The 25,223-nt window shown below is 43.4% G+C and overlaps 1 protein-coding gene across 1 annotated transcript in view; it reads right to left on the bottom strand.

The window, feature by feature from the left end:
• The window catches only part of FNDC1 (fibronectin type III domain containing 1), a 114,753-nt gene extending 89,746 nt beyond the window's left edge, over positions 1-25,007 (bottom strand). Inside the window, exon 1 of the mRNA XM_037820764.1 lies at positions 24,863-25,007. Within this exon, the coding sequence (XP_037676692.1) occupies positions 24,863-24,962 (100 nt within the window). The 5' untranslated portion in view covers positions 24,963-25,007. The remainder of the gene's footprint in view (positions 1-24,862) is intronic.
• Positions 25,008-25,223: the final 216 nt, after the last annotated feature.

Genomic DNA, 25,223 nt, shown 5'->3' with positions numbered 1-25,223 from the left:
TCAGGGTTCCCGTGAGACCTCCATTGGTCTGCCTTGGAATGGAAAATAAGGGATAGTCAGCACCTAGATCTTGTACTTTGGTCTAGCTCCAAGTTCCAGGTCTTATCTAAGATGGCCCCAAAGGGACGGTTGGTTCAAGGTCAAAGAATGGATTCAAATGGCTACCAAGATTTCAATATTGTCTTAGAGTGTCTGCACCTCCTGCAAAGTGGCCTTGGGGGAGCCTCCAGAGCCAAGAAACTTTCAGAAAGCCAAAGGCCAGAACCAAGTCCCTTAGACCAGCCTGGTCTGACCCACCTCTCATGGTGGGTGCTGGCACAACACCTCACTGTCCTATCCTCACCTTCCCACCCTGGTGTCTCTCTCGGCACCCAGTGCTGGCCACACACCCATACACCTAATGGCTGACTGACTGATGAGAAAGATGTTAGGAGGGTTTAGACTAGTGAAGGCAACCCAGGGGTCTCAAACTGAAATGGTTCAGACCAGGAAGATAAAGCAAATAAGTAAAAACAAACTTTGGCAAAAAGCAGTGCATAATGTCAGTATTAGTGCATACAGCCACTGTCAAAAAAAAAAAAAAAAAAAAAAAAAGATGAAAAAGAGCCCAGACTTCAATTAGTGATATGAACGAAGCAGGTCTGGTCAAGCCCAGGGCAAGCTAGGCCAAAGGGTAAAGGTTGAAACTGATTGTGTTTTAAAACTTCAACTTCCATATGAGACCAAGGGAAGAGATATCTATTTGGTACAGGATCTAAATTTTCTAAACGGTACAACTCTACAGTTGATTTGTTCAAACACCACAACTGCATGGAACTTTGAATAGGAAGTGAGATACGGTAGGTTAGTATAGGCTGGAGTGAAATAGTGACACAACCCAGAGTAATTTGGGCAGATAATAAAAAATATATTTACAGCCTCACCCTCCCCAGCCCTGAGGATCTGGGGGAAGGTGCGGATGTGTTGGACATCCTCACCTGGACTGCTGTTGATGTTGTCACAAACATTGGGACTGGCGGTTTGATGTGCTGAGCCCTCGATCATGGGACTTGCCCTTATGAAGCTCGTTACTGCAAAGGAGAATCTAAACTTGCATGTAATTGTGCCTAAGAGTCTCCCCCTGAGTATCTCTTTGTTGCTCAGATGTGGCCCTCTCTCTCTCTAACTGAGCCATCTCGACAGGTGAACTCGCTGCCCTCCCCCCTACGTGGGACCCGACTCCCAGGGGTGTAAATCTCCCTGGCAATGCAGAATATGACTCCCGGGGATGAATGTGGACCCGGCATCGTGGGACTGAGAGTATCTTCTTGACCAAAAGGGGGATGCAAAATGAGACGAAATAGTTTCAGTGGCTGAGAGATTTCAAATGTTGTCGAGAGGTCACTCTAGTGGACATTCTTATGCACTATATAGATAACACCTCTTAGGTTTTAATGTATTGGAATAGCTAGAAGTAAATACCTGAAACTACCAAACTCCAACCCAGCAGTCTGGACTCCTGAAGACAATTATATAATAATGTACATTACAAGGGGTGACAGTGTGATTGTGAAGACCTTGTGGATCACACCCCCTTTATCTAGTGTATGGATGAGTAGAAAAATGGGGATAAAACCAAAGGACAAATGAGATGGGATGGGGGGATGATTTGGGTGTCTTTTTTCACTTTCATTTTTTATTCTTGTTCTGGTTCTTTCTGATGTAAGGAAAATGTTCAGAGATAGATTGTGGTGATGAACGCATAACTATGTTATCAAACTGTGGACAGTGGATTGTATACCATGGATGATTGTATGGTGTGTGAATGTATTTCAATAAAACTGAATTTAATAAAAAAAAAAAAAAAAAAGCAGTGCATATACCCCATCTTTGTTCCAGGCACCTGTTGACAAAAATGAATGCAAGCCCCATATTGTCAGATATTCTGACTTTTTTCCTAAGAAGTTAGAAATCATGAATTTTGCATGAAATCTCCCAAGTTTTACATTAATTTGTGTGATGGTTACGTTCATTTGCTAACTTGGCTAGGTTATGGTGCCCAGTTTTTGGTCAAGCAAGTACCGGCCTGAGGATATTTCCTGAATGTAAATCATCGGTCAGTTGATTGCATTTACAGCTGATTGCATACACAATCAACAAAGGAGATTGCCTTCAGCAATGAGAGGAGTCTGATCCAGTCAGTTGAAGGCCTTATAGGGAGAACTGATTATTTCAACAGTGAGAAATAAGAATTTCCATCTTTACTTCAGCCAGCCAGCTTCCCCTTGGGAATTCATCAAAACCTTTATGCAAGTTCCTGACGTGCAGCTGCCCTGTGGAATTTGGACTTGCCAATCCCCATGGTCGTATGAGCCAAATCGTACACACCCACACATATGGATGGATGGATGGAAGGATGGACAGACGGACGGACAGACAGACAGACAGATCGACCGACCCTGTCAGTTTCTCCAGAGGACCCTGACTAATACAATTGGTAATTCATTCAACCATGCAGGGACACACACACACACACACACACACACACCAGCTGACCACTGGCTGTCAGTCAATGACCTCTGTCTTGGCCTTAGGAAAAACCCCTCTGGTTGCTTATCAAGACAACTTCCCCTTGTCCTATTTCATACTGAAACTCCTCTGAGCCTAAATGACTCAAGTCTAGTCTTAGTGGGAAGGGTTTAAGGATCAAGATTAAAGCAAAGGCTGGAGAAGACCTAGAACTATCCCAACACCTTAGAGCTTTAGGTAAAGATCTATTCAAGGAGTCAAACCCCATCTCCAGACCGCCCTCTCTCCTTTGGGAGACCCAAAGTCTACGAGAAAAAGAAACTGTCCTGGGCTCCAAGGAAACAAGAAAGAACCATATCAGGACTCCTTTGGGGGTGGGGATATGAGATGCAACACATGCTTCAACTACTAACAATACTGCTTATTTCCACTTGTTCATCTGCGGGATAACCATTTTCCAGATCAATATTTCCTACTGCCTGTTTGACAGTCTCATGTGAGTTTCAAACTCAACTTTTTCAAAATTAAACCCAATACCTTTCTGCTCCATATCTTGGTTCAAGCATCACCAAGCAGCCAAATTAAATGCTAACGGCTATCCCCAAGAGTACAAAAATATTTCAAGTGGATATAACTAAATATGTTTCCGAGAAAGAAAATTTTGACAAGAACTATCTCTCAGAATAAAGATAAGGGAAGCTCAGAATCAATTAATAAAAATAATTAATGATCAAAGTAATCCAATAATGACGCAATTCATGGAGAAAACATGCTTAGAAGATTATGATTCAAAATAGTAACTGAACCTTCCTGGATCCAGTGTTGTTTCTGTTTGTTTCTTTCTCTGTTGGTTTTGTTTCATTTTTTAAATTGCATATACTTAACTTCATTAAGTTCTCCAGGTAGCTACAAAGAGAAAGGAAGATGGATAGCAGATGTGAGACAGAGAGAGGCTAGGACAGTATTAGTAGCTGGGGAGAAACAAAGAAAGAACTGTCTCCTACTTGGCATGCTTAATTTGTATTTGTTCAATTATAACTTTTGAAGTTGACTGATTAAGCGAAATACGCTATACCAATGAAAGTGCTGGCATGAAGTCGGAATTTAACAAATATTAGATGAATGAATGAGTACTTCTAGTTTGGTTTACAGTCAATCTACAATCTTGAAACAAAACAGCAATGATAAACATGGTTAAATCTTTTAATTACCATGATTGCACTGAAACAGAGCTAACTTCACACAATCACTGTAGATAGTAACGCTAAAGTCACAGCTGAGATAGATAAATCCAAGAAAATGAGGCAATTACTGATGCAATGGCTGCAAGAAAAGTGAATGCTATTTCCTAGTTTTTCTACCAAATACCTCTGAAGAACATTACTCAAGAAACTAAAAAGAAGTTTGAGTAGATTTGAAAATCATTTTTGAAAAACAGACTTGAGTTATGCTTAGTTTGGATCTCAAAACTCATATACATACTCTACTACCCAATCCTATCAGTCTTAGAACACATCTGTTATAGTTTAAATAGAAAATGGAATATATTTGGGCAAGTAATAAGAAAGGGGCTATATGTCTCTACTGCTCTGATAAATAACAAATCAATTTTATTTGACATGTCTAAATATATGAAGCAGCTTTTCCTGAATTTTAAACACATGGGGCACAAAAGAGCTTATTATTAACATTTGAGTTCAGTAGCAATTTGAGAAAATAGAAAAAGTAGTCAGGTAGAAATCAAAACAGCAGGTTTATTATGGATAAGGTTGAATTGGAAAATGTGACTCTAACACCGTCATGGGTCCTACTTACCCTTCTCCCCTCTCCAATCCTGGCCCTTTGGATGAACAAAGAAGGGAGATTAGACCTGCAGGGCAAATCCCCAGAACAACTGCCTCACAGGGTGGGGACAGAGCACAACAGGCCTGGCCTCTGCCCAGTGTGCTAACACACGGAACCAGGAGTGGACAGGTGCAGCCTTCCGCAGGAACACATACCCCAGGAGGAGGGACACGGGTCTGCGGCTTCTGATCCATTACCACCACCAGGTAGGAAGGGTAGACCAACGCATGTCAGGCTCTCCCAAATCACCCATCAGATACAGCTTACTTCATGGAGTGGAGGGAATAGGGCATGAGGAGAGAGACCAGAGTGTCACTCCAGTGACATCCTCTTGGCGAAACGTAAGGAGAAGAAAATGGAAGTCCCCCTTGGCATTCCCCAGCAGGTTGCCCTCAAGCTGTGGTCAAGCAGGGCTGTGGCTGCCCCTCAGGGGAGTTGCTCAGGACCGTCTTGCCCACCTTCATGAGTTTCCCCCAGTCCTAACTCCTGCCCTATCATGTATCTTCCTGGGGTTATAGGTAAGAGTTGCCCTCACCTCCCAGAAGGCTCTAAAATGAGTAAGACTCATGCTTTAACAAACCCTGAAGCCAAGTTGAACTCTAGGATGAAAATCCATGCCCGGCCAATTCTAATCTAATCCCAAACTTTGCCCAGCTCACGTTGTCCAAAGGAGCTCACCAAATTTTAAGCAATGAGATTAAATGAAAGCATAAAGATAGTCTGATAACACAATACCAGCAGTATAAAAATGCCCCAATTTTAATATAAATCCCTCCCACTTCAAAATTCCCAGGGAAAATCCTCTTATTAGTTAAAAGCTATAGAAATTAAAGCCCACATATCTTTTCCTCTCTTCTTATTCATGAAAATGTTTAGACAGAGTAACTCTAGCCTCTGCCCCTGTTCACTGGAATTGAAGTAGATTCTTCAGGATTCCCTGAAGTAAAAATAAATGAATCCAAAATCTCCTGCTGGCCTAAATTTTTAAAGACTCCCAAAACCTTAAAATGGCTATAAGGCAGCAAATCCAAATTGAGCTGTGTAAAGGACATATATTATTTTTGTCTACCCATAAAGCCTCCTGGATTCTTCTGGTTAATGACCCATGACTCTTGACCTTGACCTTGTGACCCCAGCCAGCCCAGGAGACTTTCCTGGAATTGGGCTTTCCTGGAGCTGGATGAGAGATGCTGTCTTTGCTTTCTGGTGGGGAGGCTGTGATGGTGGAATCCTGGAATTGCTGTGGCTGGGGTCACACAACCCTAGTTATCACACAGAGAAGAGACCAAATTGGGAGAGTATGGCTGATGTTTAGAGCCCTGGGCTTGGTCCTCCCAAGGCCAGCTCACCCCTTGCCCTTCCATGGTTTGGCTACACAGGACAATGAATCCCAGGATTTAAGTTGGTTCAACTCCGGCTTTGCCATTTGCAGTCAAAGCCAAATGGATTAGTACACTTATTAATCAAGATCTTCTACTAAAGTCAAAAATGACTTTTTGAAGCTACCTCAGCAGCCAGCACCTTTGGTCACAAAAGGCCACCAGTGCAGACACATCCAAAAAAAGAATAATAATAAGGCAAATCCCATCTGGTCCTGCCCACTGTTCCACACTGCTCACTCCGCAGCCCACCCACTTTGGCAGGAGATGCTGAAGAGCAGGTAAGGACAACCTTAGTTAGGCAGAAAACACCTAAGGAAATGTTAAATGCTTTTGAAATAAACTGGTCCCTTAAAACCCCAAAAATGCTAAAATTATTTAAGTATACCAACAAAAAAAAGTAATGCAACAAAAGCTTCATGTTTACATAAGTCTTTCTATTTCATCATTGTTTGAAATTCAAGTTGTACTTTCCACTGGAAACTGCCAAATACTACCCCAGAATTTGAAATGAAGAAAACACAGATCTCAGTGAAATCACAAATCTATAACCAAAAATCCAGTAGATAAGCCAAAACAGGTTAGGATGTACTAAAAATTCCAGAATAGCTTGGGGTAGGAAGAAAGAGGATATAAAACTTCTGACTATTCAAAGAAAAGGCGGGAAAATCTGACTATTATCCATATGATAACAGGCAGCACAGAAATTCAGAAACATCCAGACGGGCAACATGTGAATAAAACATGGAGGTAAATGCCTGAATTCCTAATAATTTTTCAAATAGATGTTGGAATTACATTTGCCAAATAATTATAACAAAAAAAATCCTTGCCCTATCTGCTTACCATCCCCCCCTCTTTTTTTTTTTTTTTTTTTTTTTTTTTTTCCTGCTTGGTAGATCATATGGTAAAGTATATTTGAAAAGGAGAGGTTATAATAGTCCTTTTTTCCCAAGTAGAATGTGAGACTTTTTCCTTCATACTTAGGAAAAAAAAACAGTAGAAAACCACATGTGGGGTTATGACAGTAATCCAAAGGACTATGTTTATTTGCAGTGAGTTGATTGTGTATGCATATCTACTTGTCTACAGATGGGTTATGTGTGTCTGTTTCAGTTAGTGTATGTGATATAATCACACAAAAAGCATTTGGGTCATGACTGAAATTAGCATTTATCTCTTTTTCAGCCTACAGTGTAGTTGTGTATTTTTTAGTGTTTGATTCCATATGTGTAATTTGGCTTTACAGAAAGAATGTTTGTGCAAGTAAATTTCATGTGGACTTTGATTTACAAAAAAAAAAAAAAAAGCCCAATCAATTAATTCCCAAAATCGCCCCTGCTGGATTTACCTGGTGAGGCTGTGTACTTATAACTGAGTGAGAAGCTAAAGACATTCACAAGCCTTGGGCTGCTCTTGCCTGTGGAACTGGAAGGACCCCATTACTTGCTGCCACCAGCACTTACAGGTGAGCAAAGCTGCCCCCTGGACCACAAGGCTCTCAGGGGCTCCCTCTCCTGCTGCCTGCCGAGGGTCTCAGCTAAACCTGAATCCCCTGCCATGGTCTACAGCACCCACAGCATTTTCCAGAGTTTTGCTAACAAAGCATCATTTCAATCAGACTCAAAGGCCAAGTTCACATGCCAAAGTGCTTATAAAGGCACTTAATGGTCACTGAATACAATTGTGAATCACATTTTTCTTCATCAGCTCCAACAAGCCCAATGATGAAGCCGTCCAAATCTCAAAAGGGGAGCCACTGGCTAATCTTTAAATCGAGTTTGTCAGAGTCCATCTCCAGACTCGCGAGACTGTCAGTGCTGCTACCACCCACCCCAGTCTCTGTGCAAGCATTTTCCACCTTTGGTGAGCTCCAAGTGGCCCCATGTCAAGCAAAGAGGTGGTCCTGGTACCTGGGCTTCAGTAAACTCCATTCAAATTCCTGGTATCATCTGGCTCCACCTGGGTCTTGCATTAAGGTGGGCACAGAAATCTGCCAGGCACGTTCCGCCAGTACAGGGCAACCCCCAAGGAAAGAGTCCCAATGCCACATCCACAGCTCTTTCCCTCCTTTGGCCCCCTTCTCCTCAGGGCTTCTCCACATCTTCCCACCCAAGGCCACTGGAATCCCACCTGCAGCTACAATCCCATGGTGCTGGTAAATAAAGGCTCTCCTGCAGATGTTCTCTCATCACCTCAAGGGTTAATGGCTCCTTACCAACAAAGTGTGTCCTCAAGTGTTTAAGATTCTAGTTTGTTTATTTTTATTTTAGGGGGAAATGGAGTGAAGAGAGAAAGAAAGAATATTCATTAATGTAGTTTACTTCCCATTATTTCCTTTCACTATCTTCCTTCTCCCCCACCCCCCCATCTCCACTCTAACTCGAGAAAGAGCTACACAGCAGGAAAACAAAAGTAGAAGAATTAAACGAAGCATTAAGGAACTCTGTTCCAAAATAAACAGCAAGTGACAAAACTAAAATCAGAATCTCAGGCCAAAAGGAACTGACAGTAGTTTGCCCAGATGATACTCGCTAAACACATCTGCTCCTCCCTCAAGACGTTTTCTGACACATTTTAAGTTGGATTTCTAATGGGCCATTCCAGTCAAGTTTCCCAACTAATTTATAACATTTTAGCAGCTTGCATCAAATTCAGAAACTGCCATGGCAGACATTGTGGATTGATGACCCAAGAGCCATCCCCAGCTTCTTTCTCCTTGCCATCCTCTACTCTAGAGGCTGGAACACAAAATTCATGACTCATCAGCCTCCCTTGCAGCTAGGGATGGCCTTGTAATCAATTCTAGTCAATGAGATATACGAGGAAGTTCCTGCCTGCCACTTCCAAGAAAGCATTTTAAGTAATCAGGCTCAGCTGTAATGCACTTCTGGCCCTATTTCCTTCTCCTTTTTTTTTTTTTTTTTTGGCCTGTGATGTCAACATGATAGCTAGAGATGCAGCAGCCTTCTTGGAATATGAGGTGACAAACCTAAGCATGATGAATGATGACCTGGCCGGGGAAGGAAAAATCCTGGGTCCCTGATAGCCTTGTTGGACCACTACACCAGCTCTGGCCTCTCTGCTTCCAAGTGTATTGGTAAGTGAGATGAACAGTTCCTTTATTTGTTTATGCCACTGTTCATCAGATATTGTGTTTTTAGCAGCCCAATCCATTGCCACTTCATATCTGGATTCATAAAATCAAGATAACTTTCCACTGGATTTCTAAATGAGAGCTGCTTCGTTTTAACTTTAATTTCTGTCTGCTTACTGATTTTAAGGGACCCACTCTGGGAATCTTAATTTTGCCAATATCATTGGTTTACTTGTCAGTATGCCATCGACTTTAGTGAGTATCTCCATCCAGAAAATGATACAGCCAAAAATAGAGTCACCCAGCAAAGCTGGTAGAATTTGATCGTTAGAGTTTAAGGTTTTAAAGCTCTTGGCCATTTTATTCAGGAACCAATGTAAGCAAAGCTACTGTTCGGGCGTGTGTGTGTCAGTGGGGGGGTGGGCAAGATTTTTTTCCCCCATCTAATTCACCAGCCTTTCCAGAACCACTTAGGAAAATGGAATTGGAGGAAATCCATACATATATTTAGTTTTAACAATAATAAAAAAAAAACAAAACAAGGGACCCTGAACAGCAACAGCCTAATGGATGAGAAGGAAATACAGGACCCAGCCCTACTGTTGAAGGGAATCAGAAATTGGAAACCAGCAGTTTCCAGGTTTTTGTGGTATCTTTTGCACATTCTTCAAATTCAGTTCACAACTGAGAAATAGTTTCTCAAAGGATCACCATTGTTTCTTGGTCCAACTTAAACTCAGCCTACTAGAAACTGCTTGACATGCCAGCCAAGGGGGAAAAAAAAAAAAAAAAAAAACCTGAAAATTGATTCCTTTTCCCAAAATATGAAAGTCTTGGTCTAAATCTGTTAGACACCTGGGCATTACTGTCCCTGAAATCAGCAGTCATCTCACTCAAAAATCTCCCCTAAAAGTACCCTTAGAAGAGAAGCCAAGCAAATGTTGTGGAGAAGTAGGTACAAAAGCGTAAGTGAAGCAGAACCGAGCAGGGCAGACCACAACAGGGACCCAGTGACAACCAGGATTGCCAATGAACCACTTTTTGATATTTGATATCACTGCTTTTAGGTTATGAATGGACAATCTATCCGTCAGGAGGAAAAAAATACACAAGACACATAACCTCATAAGCAAAGAATTTAAGTTTTTACAGTGGGTGTCTTTGGGATAAAGTAAAAAATGTAAGGAAGTTAGGAGAAGAATGCAAATGAATATTTGTTGAATACCTACATAGTGCCAGCCATTTCATTCATTTAACCAGCAGATATCTATTGAGTAACTACTCTGTGTCAAATTCTGGGCTAGACACTTGGGATACACAGGTGATGAAAAAGAAGTCTACCTTCTTATAACTATTAGCTCTTAAATCTCCATAACAACTCTGTGAACTAGGCTTGGTTATTCCCATTTTTACTAATGAGGAAACTGAGTCTTAGAGGGTTAGGTGATTTGCTCAAAGGCACACAGCTAGTAAATGATAATGGTCAACCCCAGACTTATCTGAAACCACAGACCGTGCTTCTACTATACTTTGCTGCCTCGCAGCTATAATTATAGCTCAAAGAGATAAATGTAGGAGTGGAGACAAATGAGAATTGCTGGGATTGAATCATGTCCCCCATAAAACACATGCTCAAATCTTCATCCCCCCTTGCTGTGGGTGGGAACCCATTTGTAGGTGTTACTATTAGTTAAGATGTGGCCAAATTGAATCAGGCTCGGGCATTAGTCCATATGACCTTAGAAAGAGAGATGATTCAGGTGCAGTTACAGAAAGCAAGAGGAAGAAGCCAGAAGCCAAATGTCAGCAGAAATCAGGAGAGAGAGATCTCCATGTGATGTAGGACTGCCATCACCAAAACCCTCCCGACCGCAAGAGAAAGCATGACCTGGCTGGCATTTTGATTTTGGACTTCCAGCCTGCAAGACCATGAGACAGTAAATGTTTGATATTTAAGCCAATCCATTTTATGGTATTTGTCATAGCAGCTCTGGCAAACTAAGACAGAACAGAAGGTATAAAATTGAAAGTCACAAGAGGCAGCTGAATTCATGGGTACCCATGAGCTCATTGCACTAAATAAGCTCTTGTGAATGTCAAGAAGACTCCATCTTGCCAAATCCTCATCTTTTGGTTTTTAATGTACTCTACTTCCAACAACAGCTGGCTGCTTCTCCTCCTGAAAAACACCTCTTCTCCCGTCTTCCCTGGCAGGACAGTCTCCTGCCTTCCAGGATGAGCCACCATCTCCTAGTTTCACATCTTTAGCCACTTGTTCTTAGTCTCCTTGGCTGGCTCCTCCTCCTGTACCAGAGCTCTAAAGTTAAAGAGTGTCTGAGAGCCCAGCCTGTGGGCTTCCCTCTTCTCTACAAGCATTCCCTCTGCCTTCTCTAAGTTAGCACTTACAAAGCCATCTAAGTGCTGATCGCTCCACCCACAGAACACAAATTGTCTCAGGGATGACTGAGGGAAGAGGAGACATTTAAAATCAGCTACAGTAGTGCTAAAGAGGAGAAACAGAAAACAGGAGCCAGGAGATTTTCAGGAGAAAGACAAGGGTCATCAGTGTCAAGTGAGGTAAAGGCTGAGAAAAGCCTATTTTCCCCCTTTTGTAACTAGGAGAGTACCCACCCCACCCCCCACTTGAGGACACCAAACAAAGCAAAGATACCACTGAAGAGTCTCTCTGCAAATATCATACATAATTAGCACTTTTACTATAAATGGAGCTAACAACTACACTAGTTACATCAGAGGAGAAGAATCCAATATGAAAAAAAATCATAAAGCACTCCACAAATGTGAAATAATATCAGTTATAATGCTGTGATAGATCACCAATTAAAACCAATAGAAATTTGGCTCTCAACCAATTCTCCATCCTTACACAGCAGCAGATGACTTTGGATCCTCATTTTTCTCAATCTTGGGAAATACACTTTGAATTACAATTTTAAAATCTTGAGAGTTGAAAGGAAACTTAGATAACCTGATCCAACCTCCCGTCTTCAAGCTGCCTATCAATTTTGTGTCCAAAATAGACTTTAATGCTTTCATGACTAGGCAGTTATACCCAGCCAAATCCCAACAAAATTCCCCTAACTTCAAAGGTAAACATCAATGAATATTCAATTCATAGATTATTCAGTTAGGCAACACAGAGTTGCTAAGCAAGATGCTGCCCTGGGGGTACAAGTGAATTAATTTAAGGATATGAAGAAGGCAACAGGCCTTAATCTACAGAGGGGAACACTATGTTGACACATGAAAGGAAGCGCATCTGTATCAGGTATTTAATATCAGCTGAGTGCTACTAACAATAGACATTATATGGCCCAGAGAAGTGGGGGGAAAGGGAGTTTTCCCCCAGCCCATTTGATCAGAGAACAATGGCTGGCATTGGTGGGGCTCAGGGAAAGCCTTTTACTGATGATTTTGTCCCTGTGTGGGAGCAACAGGTCACTGCCTTCTGTGAGCTGAATTCCAAGAGGACAATTATGTAAGCCCTCTGCCTTCTCTTCCCTTTGGGTGTGCTTTCCTCAGGGCTCTGTTAGTGCCTATGAAGATTCTAAGAGTTGTTGACCACAAGATGATGCTTGGCTTCTCCCAGTCTATGAGAATAGAATAGAAGGAAGTTGGTGGGTGGAGTAGAAAATTGCATGAAAAAACAGAGTGGGTCCAGTGCATGTGTTTCAGGAGAAAGGAAACATGCTGCTATCACAGCTACAGAACAACATGAAAAATGTCAAAGGGGGTTGGACCCATGGCCCATGGGAATTCATGGGGAGTAAGTCTGCCCTCCTCTATTCACCTAGAAGATCTCAATCAAAGAATACAATGTAGATAAAATAAAGACAATGGCACATCCCAAGTTTTACTATAGATGGAGTCAACACCAAAGAGTTCCTGCCAGGTAAAGTCCTCAGACAAATCTGGTGATTTCTCTTGCTGAACCTATATCAATATATATCAATGTACAAATCTGTATATCAATATACAAATAGCTTGCACTTACTATATCTGGAAGTAGAAGTTAATTACAAAGTACCAGATGACCCTGCGTTGCTACATTTATCACATTCAATTTCATTATTTAATGCCACATCAATCCCTTCTTCTTTATCATCAAATCTTTGCAGCCTGTGCCTTAGAACCTACCACAGTGACTGGCTCATAGAAGATCTGAATTAATCACTTAGTTTAAGCATGAAGGACCTAGCCAGGCTTGATCCAAGACCTAGGCCCACTTCAATGCCTGGAAGTCTTTGGAACTCTGGGCGGACAAGCAGCACACACGAGACAACATGGTAGCCACACATCAACTATGGCCTGCTGTGGGAAGCTTCATGAACTCATTCACTGCAAGAAGCAGGAGTCATGGAAGGAGGCATTCCATACCACACAGACGCACACTGCACTTCCAACACAAGCTGACACTCTTAGAAATGCACCTGCTGCTCCCACACAGGTAAAGTGAGCAGAAAGCATGGGACTGTCACACACACATCACCCACCACCCTCACCCTCCAGGAAGAGAATTTGAAGCGCACACCCTGCTGGTGTCAGGTCAACACACAATGAAGATATTTAATGTATATCAGAGAGAATTAATGGAACCAATACCAAAGAAAGCACATCCAGTCATTCAGCAAACATTTCCTGAGCACTCAAATAATTGAGGGCAGCATTCTTGGCAGTGAATGAAACTGACATGTGTCCTACCCTCATGGGGCTCTTCCTTTTGGCAAAAGACAGGCAGTTACCAAATACACAGCTAAAATTTATAAAATATCAGAAGGTGATAAGGGCTGTGGAGGGGGGCTAAGAAGTGCTGGGGGGTGGGGAGAGTTTCACTGTAAAATGAAGACCTCATGAGAAGACGATGTTGCAGAAAGCACGTGAAGAGGGTGAGGGGTCCACCCGCAGATATTTGTGGAGCGAGCTCTTCAGGCCCAGGCCACAGCAAGGGCAGAGGCAGTGAGGCAGGAGCCCAGAGGGAGGTGGAGCCTTGTGAACTTGTTAGGAGTCTGGTGTGTCCCCTGAGGGAGACGGGAAGTGCTGGAAGATTCTGCGGCTCCAGCATCATGAGGCTCACCACGGCTGCTGGTTTGAGAATAAAGTGATGGGGAGGTGGAGGGGGAAGAAGGCAGAAGCAGGTAGTGAAGAGGCTATTGCAAAAGTGTAAGGTGGCTTGGACTGGGGGAAGCAGTCCTTCCCTGCTCTGCCAAATGTGTGCCGTGAAATAGCAGTGCACACAAACGTATCTGCAAGCCAACGTAGCGACCCCAAGCAGAACGGGCAAAATGCACGCTTTTTTAAAAATAGGCTTTTACCCATCTCAAAAGGTTACACAGTGTATAATTCCATTTATATGAAATTCTTGAAACTTGAAATGATAAAATTGTGGAGATGAAAGAATAGATTTGTGGTTGCAGGTGCTATGGGGGGAGGGGGTGGAAAAGAGAGATGCAGCTATTTCTCTCTATAAAAAGGTAGCACGAGGGGTCCTGGTGTGGTGGAACGGTTCTGTTCCTGGACTGTGGTGGTGGCTATGCAAATCTACACACGTGGTGAAGTTACTTAGACTACACATACACACCCAAAAGTCCATAAAACTGAATATGTCTGAATAAGGTCAGTGGAATGTATTGATGTTGAGAGTACCCCATAGTTACGCCATACATTATCACAGGGGACAGGGAGAAAGGGCACAAAGGATCTCTCTGCATTATTTCTTGCAATTGCACATGAACTGACAACTATCTCAAAATACAAATAAAAAAATTTAAATGAAGCTATTTTTAAAATAGGCTTTTAAGCCTATGGCCAAGTCCAAAAACCTGAGCCTTGGGTCGGAAGGGACAAAAGGACACAGACAGAACAGACTACCGATGAATTATTATTTGATGCATCCTTTGAAACAAAACTAAAATTAAAACTAATATATCTTATTATGACATTATAATTCAACCTGATTATGCTATGCTGCTAACATGCTACTAGAGTGCTACTCTGAGAGATCTGCTCAGAACGGTCGTGGAACACACTCCCCACCCCCACCACCCCCATTCCCCCAGCAAGGCCAGCTTCATGGAGCTTTTGTCAACCACCTCCCACCCCCCCATCCCCACCCCGCCATCCCCACCCCCCCGTCCAGCATGGTCCACGGTGACCCCATCCTGCCCCGGGCCACCCTGGGTCACACGGCTCAAACCGACTGCCCTGGACCACTACGTGGTCTCTGAGCTCTGGCTGCCTATGAGCTGAAGACTATTCCCTCTCCAGACAGACGCAGTGTCATCACGAATGAGGACACCTGCTGCACACTCCTTTGCTCAGACTGTTTACTAAAATGATCCTTAAGGGACTCCATGGTTCATGCTCCCTCCAAGGACAACACACTGAGCTTCCTGCCTTTAAGCCAAGGATCGATCCAGGACAAAACCGCTTTCTAATCCTTAAGTAATTCCATTTTTTAATAATCTTTGGAGTGGCGCATCATAAAAGGCTCTCTGCAAGTCTAAATAAATTGTATCCATTGACTTCCCCTTTAAATCAAACTTATTCCTTCTCCCTCTACCCCCATGGAACCCTAAAATTCCTTGAATGGTTTCCCATATTGGAAACCACACTGATTTCTGCCCACAGATCCCACCCTCACCCCTCAAAGTTAATTCACTCAACTATTCAGTGCTCTTCCTTTAATCATAAATCCTACCGGACTTCCCAGAGGACACAAGTCTCAAAGTAACTTGGAACCCTTTCCAAAAATAAAGATTGATGTAGGAATGCATAAGCCATTTCAAAAACCGTGAAACAAAGAGGATTCTTCAAAGGAGATATAAGCAAAGACAAACAGAATAGTAGGTAGCTGTTTCTTGACATAAATAAGAAACTCTGAAAGCCCCAAATGAATAAGCAACTATAAATGAGCCCCTCCCCAATGCCCTGTCCTGAACACAATGAACCAAAGCATGGACTGTGCAATGGCCCAATTCCAGGCACAGCCCTCCAATCTGTAACCAGCACAGCCTCCCGCTAGCCCAATGACTGTGCACATTTAAACTCCTCCTCTGACGGCCATTGCTTTGAATTAAGAGCAAACTCCAGGGCCCTCCTGGTCTGGCTGCTGCTGACCCCTCCCACCCCGAATCCCACCATTTCTGCTGACGGCTGTGCTGCAGCAGCTGCCCACAATACTTGCAGTCCCCAGCACACATCACTCTGTTCCAGGCCGCTGTGCCTTTCCATGCAAAGACTGCTGGTCCCTCCACAGAAATATCCTTCCTCACGTTATGGGATGAATGGGGCACCCTCCAAAATATACACTGATGTCCTAACCCACAGTTCTGTGAATGCGACTTTATTGGGAAACAAAGTCGCTGAAAATGAAGCCAAACTGGATGAGGGTGGGCCCTAATCCAATATGACTGGTGTCCTTACAAGAAGAGGACATTTGGGCACAGACACACACAGAGGAAAACGTGATGTGACTATGGAGAGGAGAAAGAAGGCCACGTGGCGACACAAGCAGAGATGTACCCGCAAGCCAAGGACTGCTGAGGATGGCTGGCAAACACCTGAAGCTGGAAGAGTCCAGGAAGGAGCCTTCCCTACAACCTTCACAGGGTGCATGTTCCTGCCAACACCTTGACTTCACACTTCTGGCCTCCAGAACTGTGAGAGAATACATTTCTGTGGTTTTAAGATGCCTAATTGGTGGTAGTTTGTCACAGAAGCCCTAGGAATCTGACACACTCACCTCCTTTCTCTGATGCCTATTCCCTCTTCAAAGACCAGCTCAGAAACCACCTCATTCAGGAAGTTTTCTTTGACATTCCACCCTGATTCACTCCTGTAGCACCTGTGCATACCTCCGTCCTAACATTTCTCTCATCGCTCCTCTCCTCCAGCCTGCACTCTCTAATGGTAGGTACTACGTTTATTTGATTTCATATCCTGGTACCTAGCACTCTTTGACACTGTGTCTGAACTGGGTAAATGCTGGACGACTGACTGAACCAAATGCAAACTACCAAGGTTAGAGTTGAAAGGGAACCTGCAGGATAGCTAGGTCAATCTCCTCATATTTCAAATGAGAAAGCAGAGGTCTGAAAGTTATGACTTGCCCAAAGTCACCCTTTATTGGCTGGGTTCAGCCTAATAAAGCAGATGAAGACATGTGACACTATAAAATATCTCCGGAAAACAAAACTCAGCATTTAAATGACACATTTCTTTTGAACAGTGCAAAACACTTTAATACTATTAGTAATTATAGTGTCACCACCTCTATGAGAGGGAAAGATTTGTCTACCCTACCTATTAACAACTAATGCTTTCAGCATTGTTCCCTGATTTAAAGGGTACTCAGTAAATAAACTTGAATCTCTTGACACAAGGTGAGACTTCTGGGTGCCTTCTGGTTAAAATACAGCTCGGACAGATTCAATGTTTTGATTACCATTAGCAGGATCAAAGAGTCACAGAGAATCACTGTATTAAAGTTACAGTTTTATGTAACAAGTTAGGCATAGCACTCAGCCTCAAGGAGACTGCACTGCAAGTTTTAACAGGCCCACTAAGGGATGAACACTTCCCACAGTGAGGATCTTGCTGTCAAATATATTTTGTAACAGAGAATAAGGTTCACTCTGCTTCAACTTAAGTCCCAGTTGAGTTGACTTATTTCAGTGTGTGGCAGGATTGCTTCTGAAGAGCCAACAGCAATGTCACAAGAGTAGGCTTAGAAGGGCATTCTGAGCAAACCAGAAATGCTAGCTCTCACCTCCAACCCAATGAAGAACACGAGGAAAATACAATAAATTCCCAAGCCAACAAGAGCTGGGGTCATCTGCAGAAACGTCCATGGTATTTGGATCCAAGAGCTCAGGGTCCAAATCCTAAACTACCACATACTAGATTTTAAAAAACATTTAACCTCTTCGAACTCAGTTCCTTCAGAAGGAAGATGAGGATATTACCTATTTCCCAAGATTGTTGTGAAAATTAAATGAAATCACATATAGGGAAATGGTACACACTAATTGCCTGTTATCAGTAAAAGCAGATAAAAACATGCACCTAAAACTCACAGAGATGGAAATGGAATCACGTAGAATGTACTTTATAGATTACAGTGATGTTCTCATTCCATCATTTCCTACACCTATAGAAGATCTCAGTTAGAAAATTGTATTATCACTTTTCTAATCAACATTCACAGCTCTCAAATTATTTTGCTACATTTACAGACATGCTTTTAGAATTTGCATTACTCCCCCTTGATGCAAAAATGAACATTGAGGGAGGGGAGAAACTGAGAATGATTAATAGCTGCAGCTCAGGCCTGCCAGAGACAAGGGGTGCCCAGCCCCTAAAGGGATGTGGACCCCAGCTTTAGGTTTAGGCTTCAAAATCCTTTCTTACAAGGCTTACATGAACATTACTAACATGCTGTCAAATTGACTCTAAGTGAGGAATTTGCCCTTCCCAACTTCATAGCTGAAGGAAGTTCCAATGAGTAGTCAGATTGCAAAAAGGCAAGCTCTAAGGGAAAAAAACCAACGCAGATAACTGAAAGTTTGTGTGCATCTTCCGATCTCTATAAAACCACAGCTACTGCTTATGGCTTCTCTCAAACTAGGGCAGGAACGGAAGATGGAAACGCCACCGAAGGCCCGGAGCGCCCTCTAAGGGCCGCAGAGCGCAGGCGCCGCCGCCGCCGCCTCGCCCGGGAGCGAGGGAGGAAAAGGCAGGAATTGGCTGAGAACCTGACTCCGGACCGCTGCTTGGGGAAAAGTGTGTCTTCCAAATGACATCACCTTCTACTGAAAGGCGCAAAAATTCGTTATTCAGAATTTCTAAATTTTAACCATCTGGTTCAGATCGAAAAGGTTCCCTTAACAAAGAAATAATACCATTCCCCCAAATTAAATTCAATTCAGATTCTTTGTAACTAAAATAAGGACAACTTTAAGGAGGAAGGAAATAGCTATGCTCACTCACATGAATTACCAGTACCTCCCTGATTCCCAGTTCTTTTATAGGCGTCTTCTAAAGTTGATAAAAGTTGTGATGAAACAATTTATCCACCACCATGCCCTCCTCTCCAAAGGTTTCGGTTCTTACCTATCCTAACATAAAATTTTATGCATTCACAAATACATATATACACACACATATATTTTCTTTTCCCCTTTTCTTTTATATCCTTAAATACTCACCTCTATATTTTCCAACTGAAATAAAAGCTCTTGATAGCAGGTTTAATTATAACTCAAGAAATCCCTAAATTCCACAAGGAATAAGGAAAAGAAGGCTGGCTCCTTAATCAGCAAAAGGTAATGGGGCCTTTCCCAAAATGTTTGCTTACAGGCTCCCCACCCTACCTTCACCCCTTGTGGGTATGCAGAATAATAGCCCCCCAAAATTGTCCACGTCCTAATTCCTGGAACCTGTATGTTACCTTCCATGGCAAAAAGGGACTTTGCAGATATGATCAAATCAAGGAGAGATTACACTGGATTATCCGGGTGGGCCCAATGTAAGTGCAAGAGGGAGGCAGGAGGGTCAGAGTCGGAGAAGGCGATGTGAGGACAGAGCAGAGGTGGGAGTAGGGCAGGGCCATGGACCGTGGGATGTGGGTGGAAACTCGAAAGGCAAGGAAGTGGATTCTCTCCTAGAGCCTCCAGAAGGAATACAGCCCTTGATTTTAGCCCTTCGAGACCCGCTTTGGACTTCCGACCTCCAGAAACCTAGGATAATAAATCTGAGTTGTTCTAAGCCATTGAATTTGTGGTGATTTTTTACAACAGCCACTGGAAACAAACAATCCTCTACTCCCTGCACCCCCCTACCTGTTTTGGGGGAGTGGGCCTTTATGACTTAAATATAGACATGAAAGAGGTTGACAGGACACATTTGATAATGTTCTGGAACCATCTGGTGATAACATGAATTGTCACAGTGTTAACTGTCTTAGCCATATTGATCCACCTCTACTTTAACATCTAATTCCATAATGAATTTCATGCTCGGTTGATGAATGAAACAGGTCTTCCATTTGGTGGGCTCCAATGCACAAGATGAAAGGAAGAGGTATGTCCACACCCTGCTCTCAAAGATGTCAGAAATAGAAATGAGAAAGAACACTCTTCTCTACCACTCACCCTACAGAGCTGGAGGCAGACCAGGCCACAGGGAAAAGCCCCTAAGGGGCTTTTGGGGGATGGGAGGAGACCCCATTCACTTGACATTGACTAAGCTGAAGGCCCCGAGTGGGTGACTGACAGTGCTGAGGCTCAAACACAGGTGTCTTGATTTTTAACCCACTTCCCTTACCACATTCCAGTGGTTCTCAAATTTTTGGTCTTAGGATTCCTTCGTACTTTTAAATTAATGAGAAGCCCAAAGAAGTTTTGTTTATATGGATTTTATTTATCAATATCTACTGTATTCAAAATTAAAATTGAGAAAATTTTAAAATATTCATTGATTCATTTTTAAAATACAATAATAAATCATTACATGTTGACATAACATATTTTTTTATGAAAAATAACTGTTTTCCAAAAAAAAGAGAAACAGTTTTGGAAAACAGTTTTATATTTCCACAAATCCCCTTAATAGAAGACAGTTGGAATCTCCTGTCTTTTTATGCATGCAATCTATTGCAATAAATTGTTCTAGTTGAAGTACCTGAAGAAAACCAGTCTTCACAGAGATTTGTAAATGGAAAAGAGAAAAGTATTTTAATAGCTTTTTTGGGTAATTTTGGAAAAATTTTTATCCTACCCCAAAACTCATCAAGAAGCAATTCTTAAACATTAGCTGCAATGCAGAATCTAAAACAATATAAACAATTTTTTATATTTTGTTACCCTGAAAACCATTGGGCTCTTTTGCACTCTGAATGGATCTTTTTCCCATGCATGGTTTTCTAATACCATGCACTGGGTATATGGATTTATTGGTTCACTTAGTTATGCAGATCATCCAAATTTTGACACATTTTATAACACAATAGGTCAAAATCACATTCCTTTATATCACCACCAATCTTATCAGAAAAGTTGTTAAGTCTTGGGAAGCTTTGAAGCTCATGGTGATGACAACGAATTTGGAAAATTTCTGATTTTCACTTAAAAGCTCCAATTTTGTCACTGGTAATAAATGCTAAAATTTTCTTTCTAGACATGGCAGGCTCACTGTGCTTATTTTCAAGAAAATGTTTGCTACATGCCTAAGTAAGAATAATTACAGTTTGACTGTTACATTCTTTCAGGTAAACGTGGTGTGCCAGGAAAAAAGTAGCTAGTTCAGCTGGTAATGGAAGCTATCACACACGCACTTTTCCTTGGGCTGGCTATTGTACTTCTGTAGCCAGCAGAAGAGCTTTATACACATTTCCCATTTCTTCAAATAGAATATTAAAAAGGCAAGCATCCAAGTCTAGAGATTTGATAAAATTAATAAATTTTAGGGTTGCCTCCAAGCCATTCTTAATTGAAACTGGCATCTTCTCTTAATGGCAAAGACGTGAAAAAATCAACAACTACCAGTGTGCTCAGGCACCAACAGATTGACTTCCCAAGCTTTTGCACCCTCGGTGCAAATACCAACACAGTGAAAAGGGCACATAATATCTTGGTATTATTTTGAAAATAGTTTTAGACCTCATGAAACCTCTGAAAAGGTCTTGGGAACCACCCCAGGGGCCCGCAAGCCATACCACAAGAACACCTGCTACATTACAAGCTACCATGGTGTCTTTGGTGACCTCCCACCTGCAGTCTCTTAGTCCACCCACCTCCTACTCAGGCCCCATTTCTCCTCCTTCAGGGAACTAAGTTCCCAAACTGCCAAATCTCTTGCTAAAGTCTGTCTTTCCTGTGTCATACTGCACAAAGTTCTCCTCCTCTTCACCTCCTTTTTGCAATGTCCCAACCAACTTACCAAATACATTTACAACAATATATACATGTCTAGCTTTAGCTTAATGTGCTACCTGTCCCTGGGCCATGTGTATTCTAAAAGTGCATTGTTCAATCCAGAGGAACAGCTCTTAATAATGGATTATCAGGCAAGGCTTGGTCCTGTTGGAAAGATCTGGGCCATTCTTAGCATGTCTTCAACTGTGCCAAAAAGGCGACAGCCAACTGTTCCCCCATAAAAGGCAAACACAATGGGGTGGGTGAGTTCATCAGACTGGCAAGCACCAAAAGGACCAAAGGATATTCAACAATCACCAATGCCTCCCCAACCTTTCGCTCTTTATTCTTCCCCTAAAAAGCATTTTCTTGAAATGTCATGCCAAGATACCAATCTCACCGCAAAGGAGAAAATAATAAAATAGTACTCTTCTACTGAGCTGTGCATAAATCTGAAACAGAACCTCCAGGTTTTCACTTAGGAACCTCGCTCTTGGGCTATGTCAATGTATGGGCTCTCACTGAATACTTTCTCATTCATTTGAAGGGAAATTTATTCATTAATTATAGGAGCAACAATATGGAAATCAAAAATTATTTAATATTATGTTTAGACTTGGTTTATTTTCATTGAAATATCTTTATTGTGTTTTTGGTATTAAATGAAGACCCGCTAATGGTAAAATATTGGCAAAATACAGAAACTCTTAAAAATAAAATAAAATTTACCCATAACACCTCTGAGATAACCACTATATATGGTGGGTATCCATATGCTTTTAGAAAAATGTATCCTATCAGACTAGCAAGCACCATCATAATTTAATGGTTGCATAGCAGTCCATTAGAGGAAGGCATGTTGGGCTGGACAGGGGTGGTGGTGGGGAACCATTTCTTGTTTATTTTGTTTTGCTTTTCAATTTACCCAAAGTTGAAGTGTTTGTTTAGATCTTCAGGGTACCCTGTAAGTCACCTCTACTTAAGGAAAGTACCTCTGGAATTGTGATTGTCTGCCACTATAAATGTTGCTCTGAAGTGATTTTCTTACAGAGATTCTAGCCCCAACGCATTGGAGGGGGACGCCTGACCCAGGCAGCTCAGTGGTCTCCAAACAGTAATTCAATCTGAGAGGGAGCAGTCTGCCTGGGGCCTGGCCTTAAGACCTGGAACAAGTCAGAGAGCAATGACTATAGCTGTGCACTGGCAAGACACACAGGAAGCCTTCTGAAGAAGCTGATGAAATAAATTACATCCCCATGATTCCTTCCACAGCATGGGGAGCCCTCCACAGGTTGCTAATGCCTGCTTCGTTCCTCCTATGATTTAATTTTAATGTGATAGATATCTGTTTCAAAATATGCCTGTCCTCCTTTGTCCATTTCTAGTCTGGTCATCATTTTACTGCAAATCCCACGTCAACACAGTAGAGAGAAGTGCCAGCAAGTGGTCCAGTTCCAACATTCCACAGACCAGTGATCTACAGAGCAGAAGGCAAAAGAAGGAGCAGTGCAGTATATGGCAGGATTCAGGGAGGCATCACAAACAAACCTGACTTCAAGCACACTCAAATTTAGCAGGTGGAGTATAATCTAAAAGGAATGATAAATTAAATAAATACATAAAAGGAATAAAGCAGGAATCACCGGGAAGCCAATTTAGCATTGGTTCCAAGTTCAATCCCTTCTCTGAAACAAAAACTCTTTCAACACTCAGAAAGTTTCAAGAGGGGGAAAGAAAAGCTTGGATTGTAGGTGTGGACGCTAGAAGCCTTTAAAATGGTTTTCTTCCTGTACTGTACAAAATATTCAGTGAATGCTTTCCTAGAGATTACTAAGGGGGTGGGGGGGTGGGGACCTACAGCTGGCACTGTCTTTTAGGAAAAAAAAGTGGTATTTGGCATCAGAGCTCTTGGCTTTGTACCTGAACCAAGCATAATGCATGTGTCCAACAAAGAGTAGCTCCCCAACATTTCCCCCTTTTGCATTGTAGTAAGAGAGCACTATAGACATCAACTAGCATCACGAAGCCAGTAGCCCTCATTGGAACAGCATCTGAATTTTTATAACCCAGCTGGGAATGAAGAGTTTCAACAAACATAACTTCTTGGATTCCTACAAACATGCTCAAAATAAAAGCCACTCAGTTTAATGAAATGCCCGCACAGATGATGGGAACAAGGGCTGACAAAGGCTAAGGGATGAAAAACCCACCACAGATTTGTCTCTGTCTCTGGGAAATGTGCAAGAAATGCAACAGCAGCACACGGGCATTTTCTGAAAAGCACTGCTCACATTTGAGGCCCCCCCCCAAACAGCATCCATCCCTGCTCCAACCTTGGCCTTCCCGAGAAGGGAAGCTTTCCCTGCACCGACTCTCCCACTACCCTCTCCCTCCTCTGGAGACAAACATCTCCTGGATAGAAAATTCCCCTCGCGGATGGTGCCCTCAGCCCCTTCAAGCTGGGCTTCCCACGAAGTCCACGAGAGTGTGGCTTCTTCCAGGGCGCCAAAGAATCCCAGTTTCTCTCTCTCTCTCTCTGCTCTTCTAGACCTGTCCTGTCTCACTCTCTCCCTTCTGTCTCCGAGTGCCCCCTCCAACAACCAGCCCTGCCTCAGAACACGTGAACGCAAGGAAAAGGATGCCCGCACAGGCACACAAGCCCTCGGCGTCGCCGGGGAAATTCTGAGCAAAGAAAAGCATTTTCCTCCGCCACGTCAAAAAGGAGTTTTTGTGTGTGTGGTTGCCCGAATCTCCCTGGGAGGGACATGGCCCAGGTCACCACCACCACCCCCGTTAGACAGCAAGGTAAAAACCGAAGGTGCCAGGTCCCCTGGCAGGGACGATGTCCCCATGCCCGCCGCCCGCGCAGAGCGCGTAGTGTCCCGACTCCGCGTCTGTCCCCAGCCGCCCCCTCCGCGCGTCCGATCCCGCGGGCGATGAGGATGCACGGGTTAGTAATAAGACACGCAGCCAGCACAACGTGGGGCGGCGACCCCCGGAGCGACAGACGGGGCGGGTGGTGCATGAAGCGGTGGAAAGAGAAGCGGCGAGAAGAGTGTGGAAGAACTCAGGGCACCCCAGCCCTGGGGCGGGGCGCGTACCTGGGACTCCCGCCGAGGAGGCGACGGGGAGCAGCGCGGCCAGGAGCAGCAGCGTCGCCCAGGACAGCGGGCGCCGGAGCGCACCGGCCTCGGGCGCCATCGGAGAGCCCGGGGTGTGGGTGGGCAGCTGACCGAAGGGCGTTGGGCCGGGGTTCCCGGGAACACCGAGGCGCAGCCGTCGGGTCCCCGCCGCGAGTCTGTGTAGCTCTGCGCAGTTTCGCGCGGTGCCCGCTGCGCCCTGGCCCGCGCACCCCGCCGCCGCGCCCGGCCACTGAGGGGGCCCCGCCGCGCCCGGGCCTTTCTAGCCGCGCTCGGGCGCCCCCTCCCGGCGCGTGGGGATGGCGCGGGGCTGCGCGGGGGC

Source organism: Choloepus didactylus, chromosome 2 (genome assembly GCF_015220235.1).
Source record: "Choloepus didactylus isolate mChoDid1 chromosome 2, mChoDid1.pri, whole genome shotgun sequence".
Taxonomy (NCBI): Eukaryota; Metazoa; Chordata; class Mammalia; order Pilosa; family Megalonychidae; genus Choloepus; species Choloepus didactylus.
This window is presented reverse-complemented; position numbering and strand designations above follow the sequence as displayed.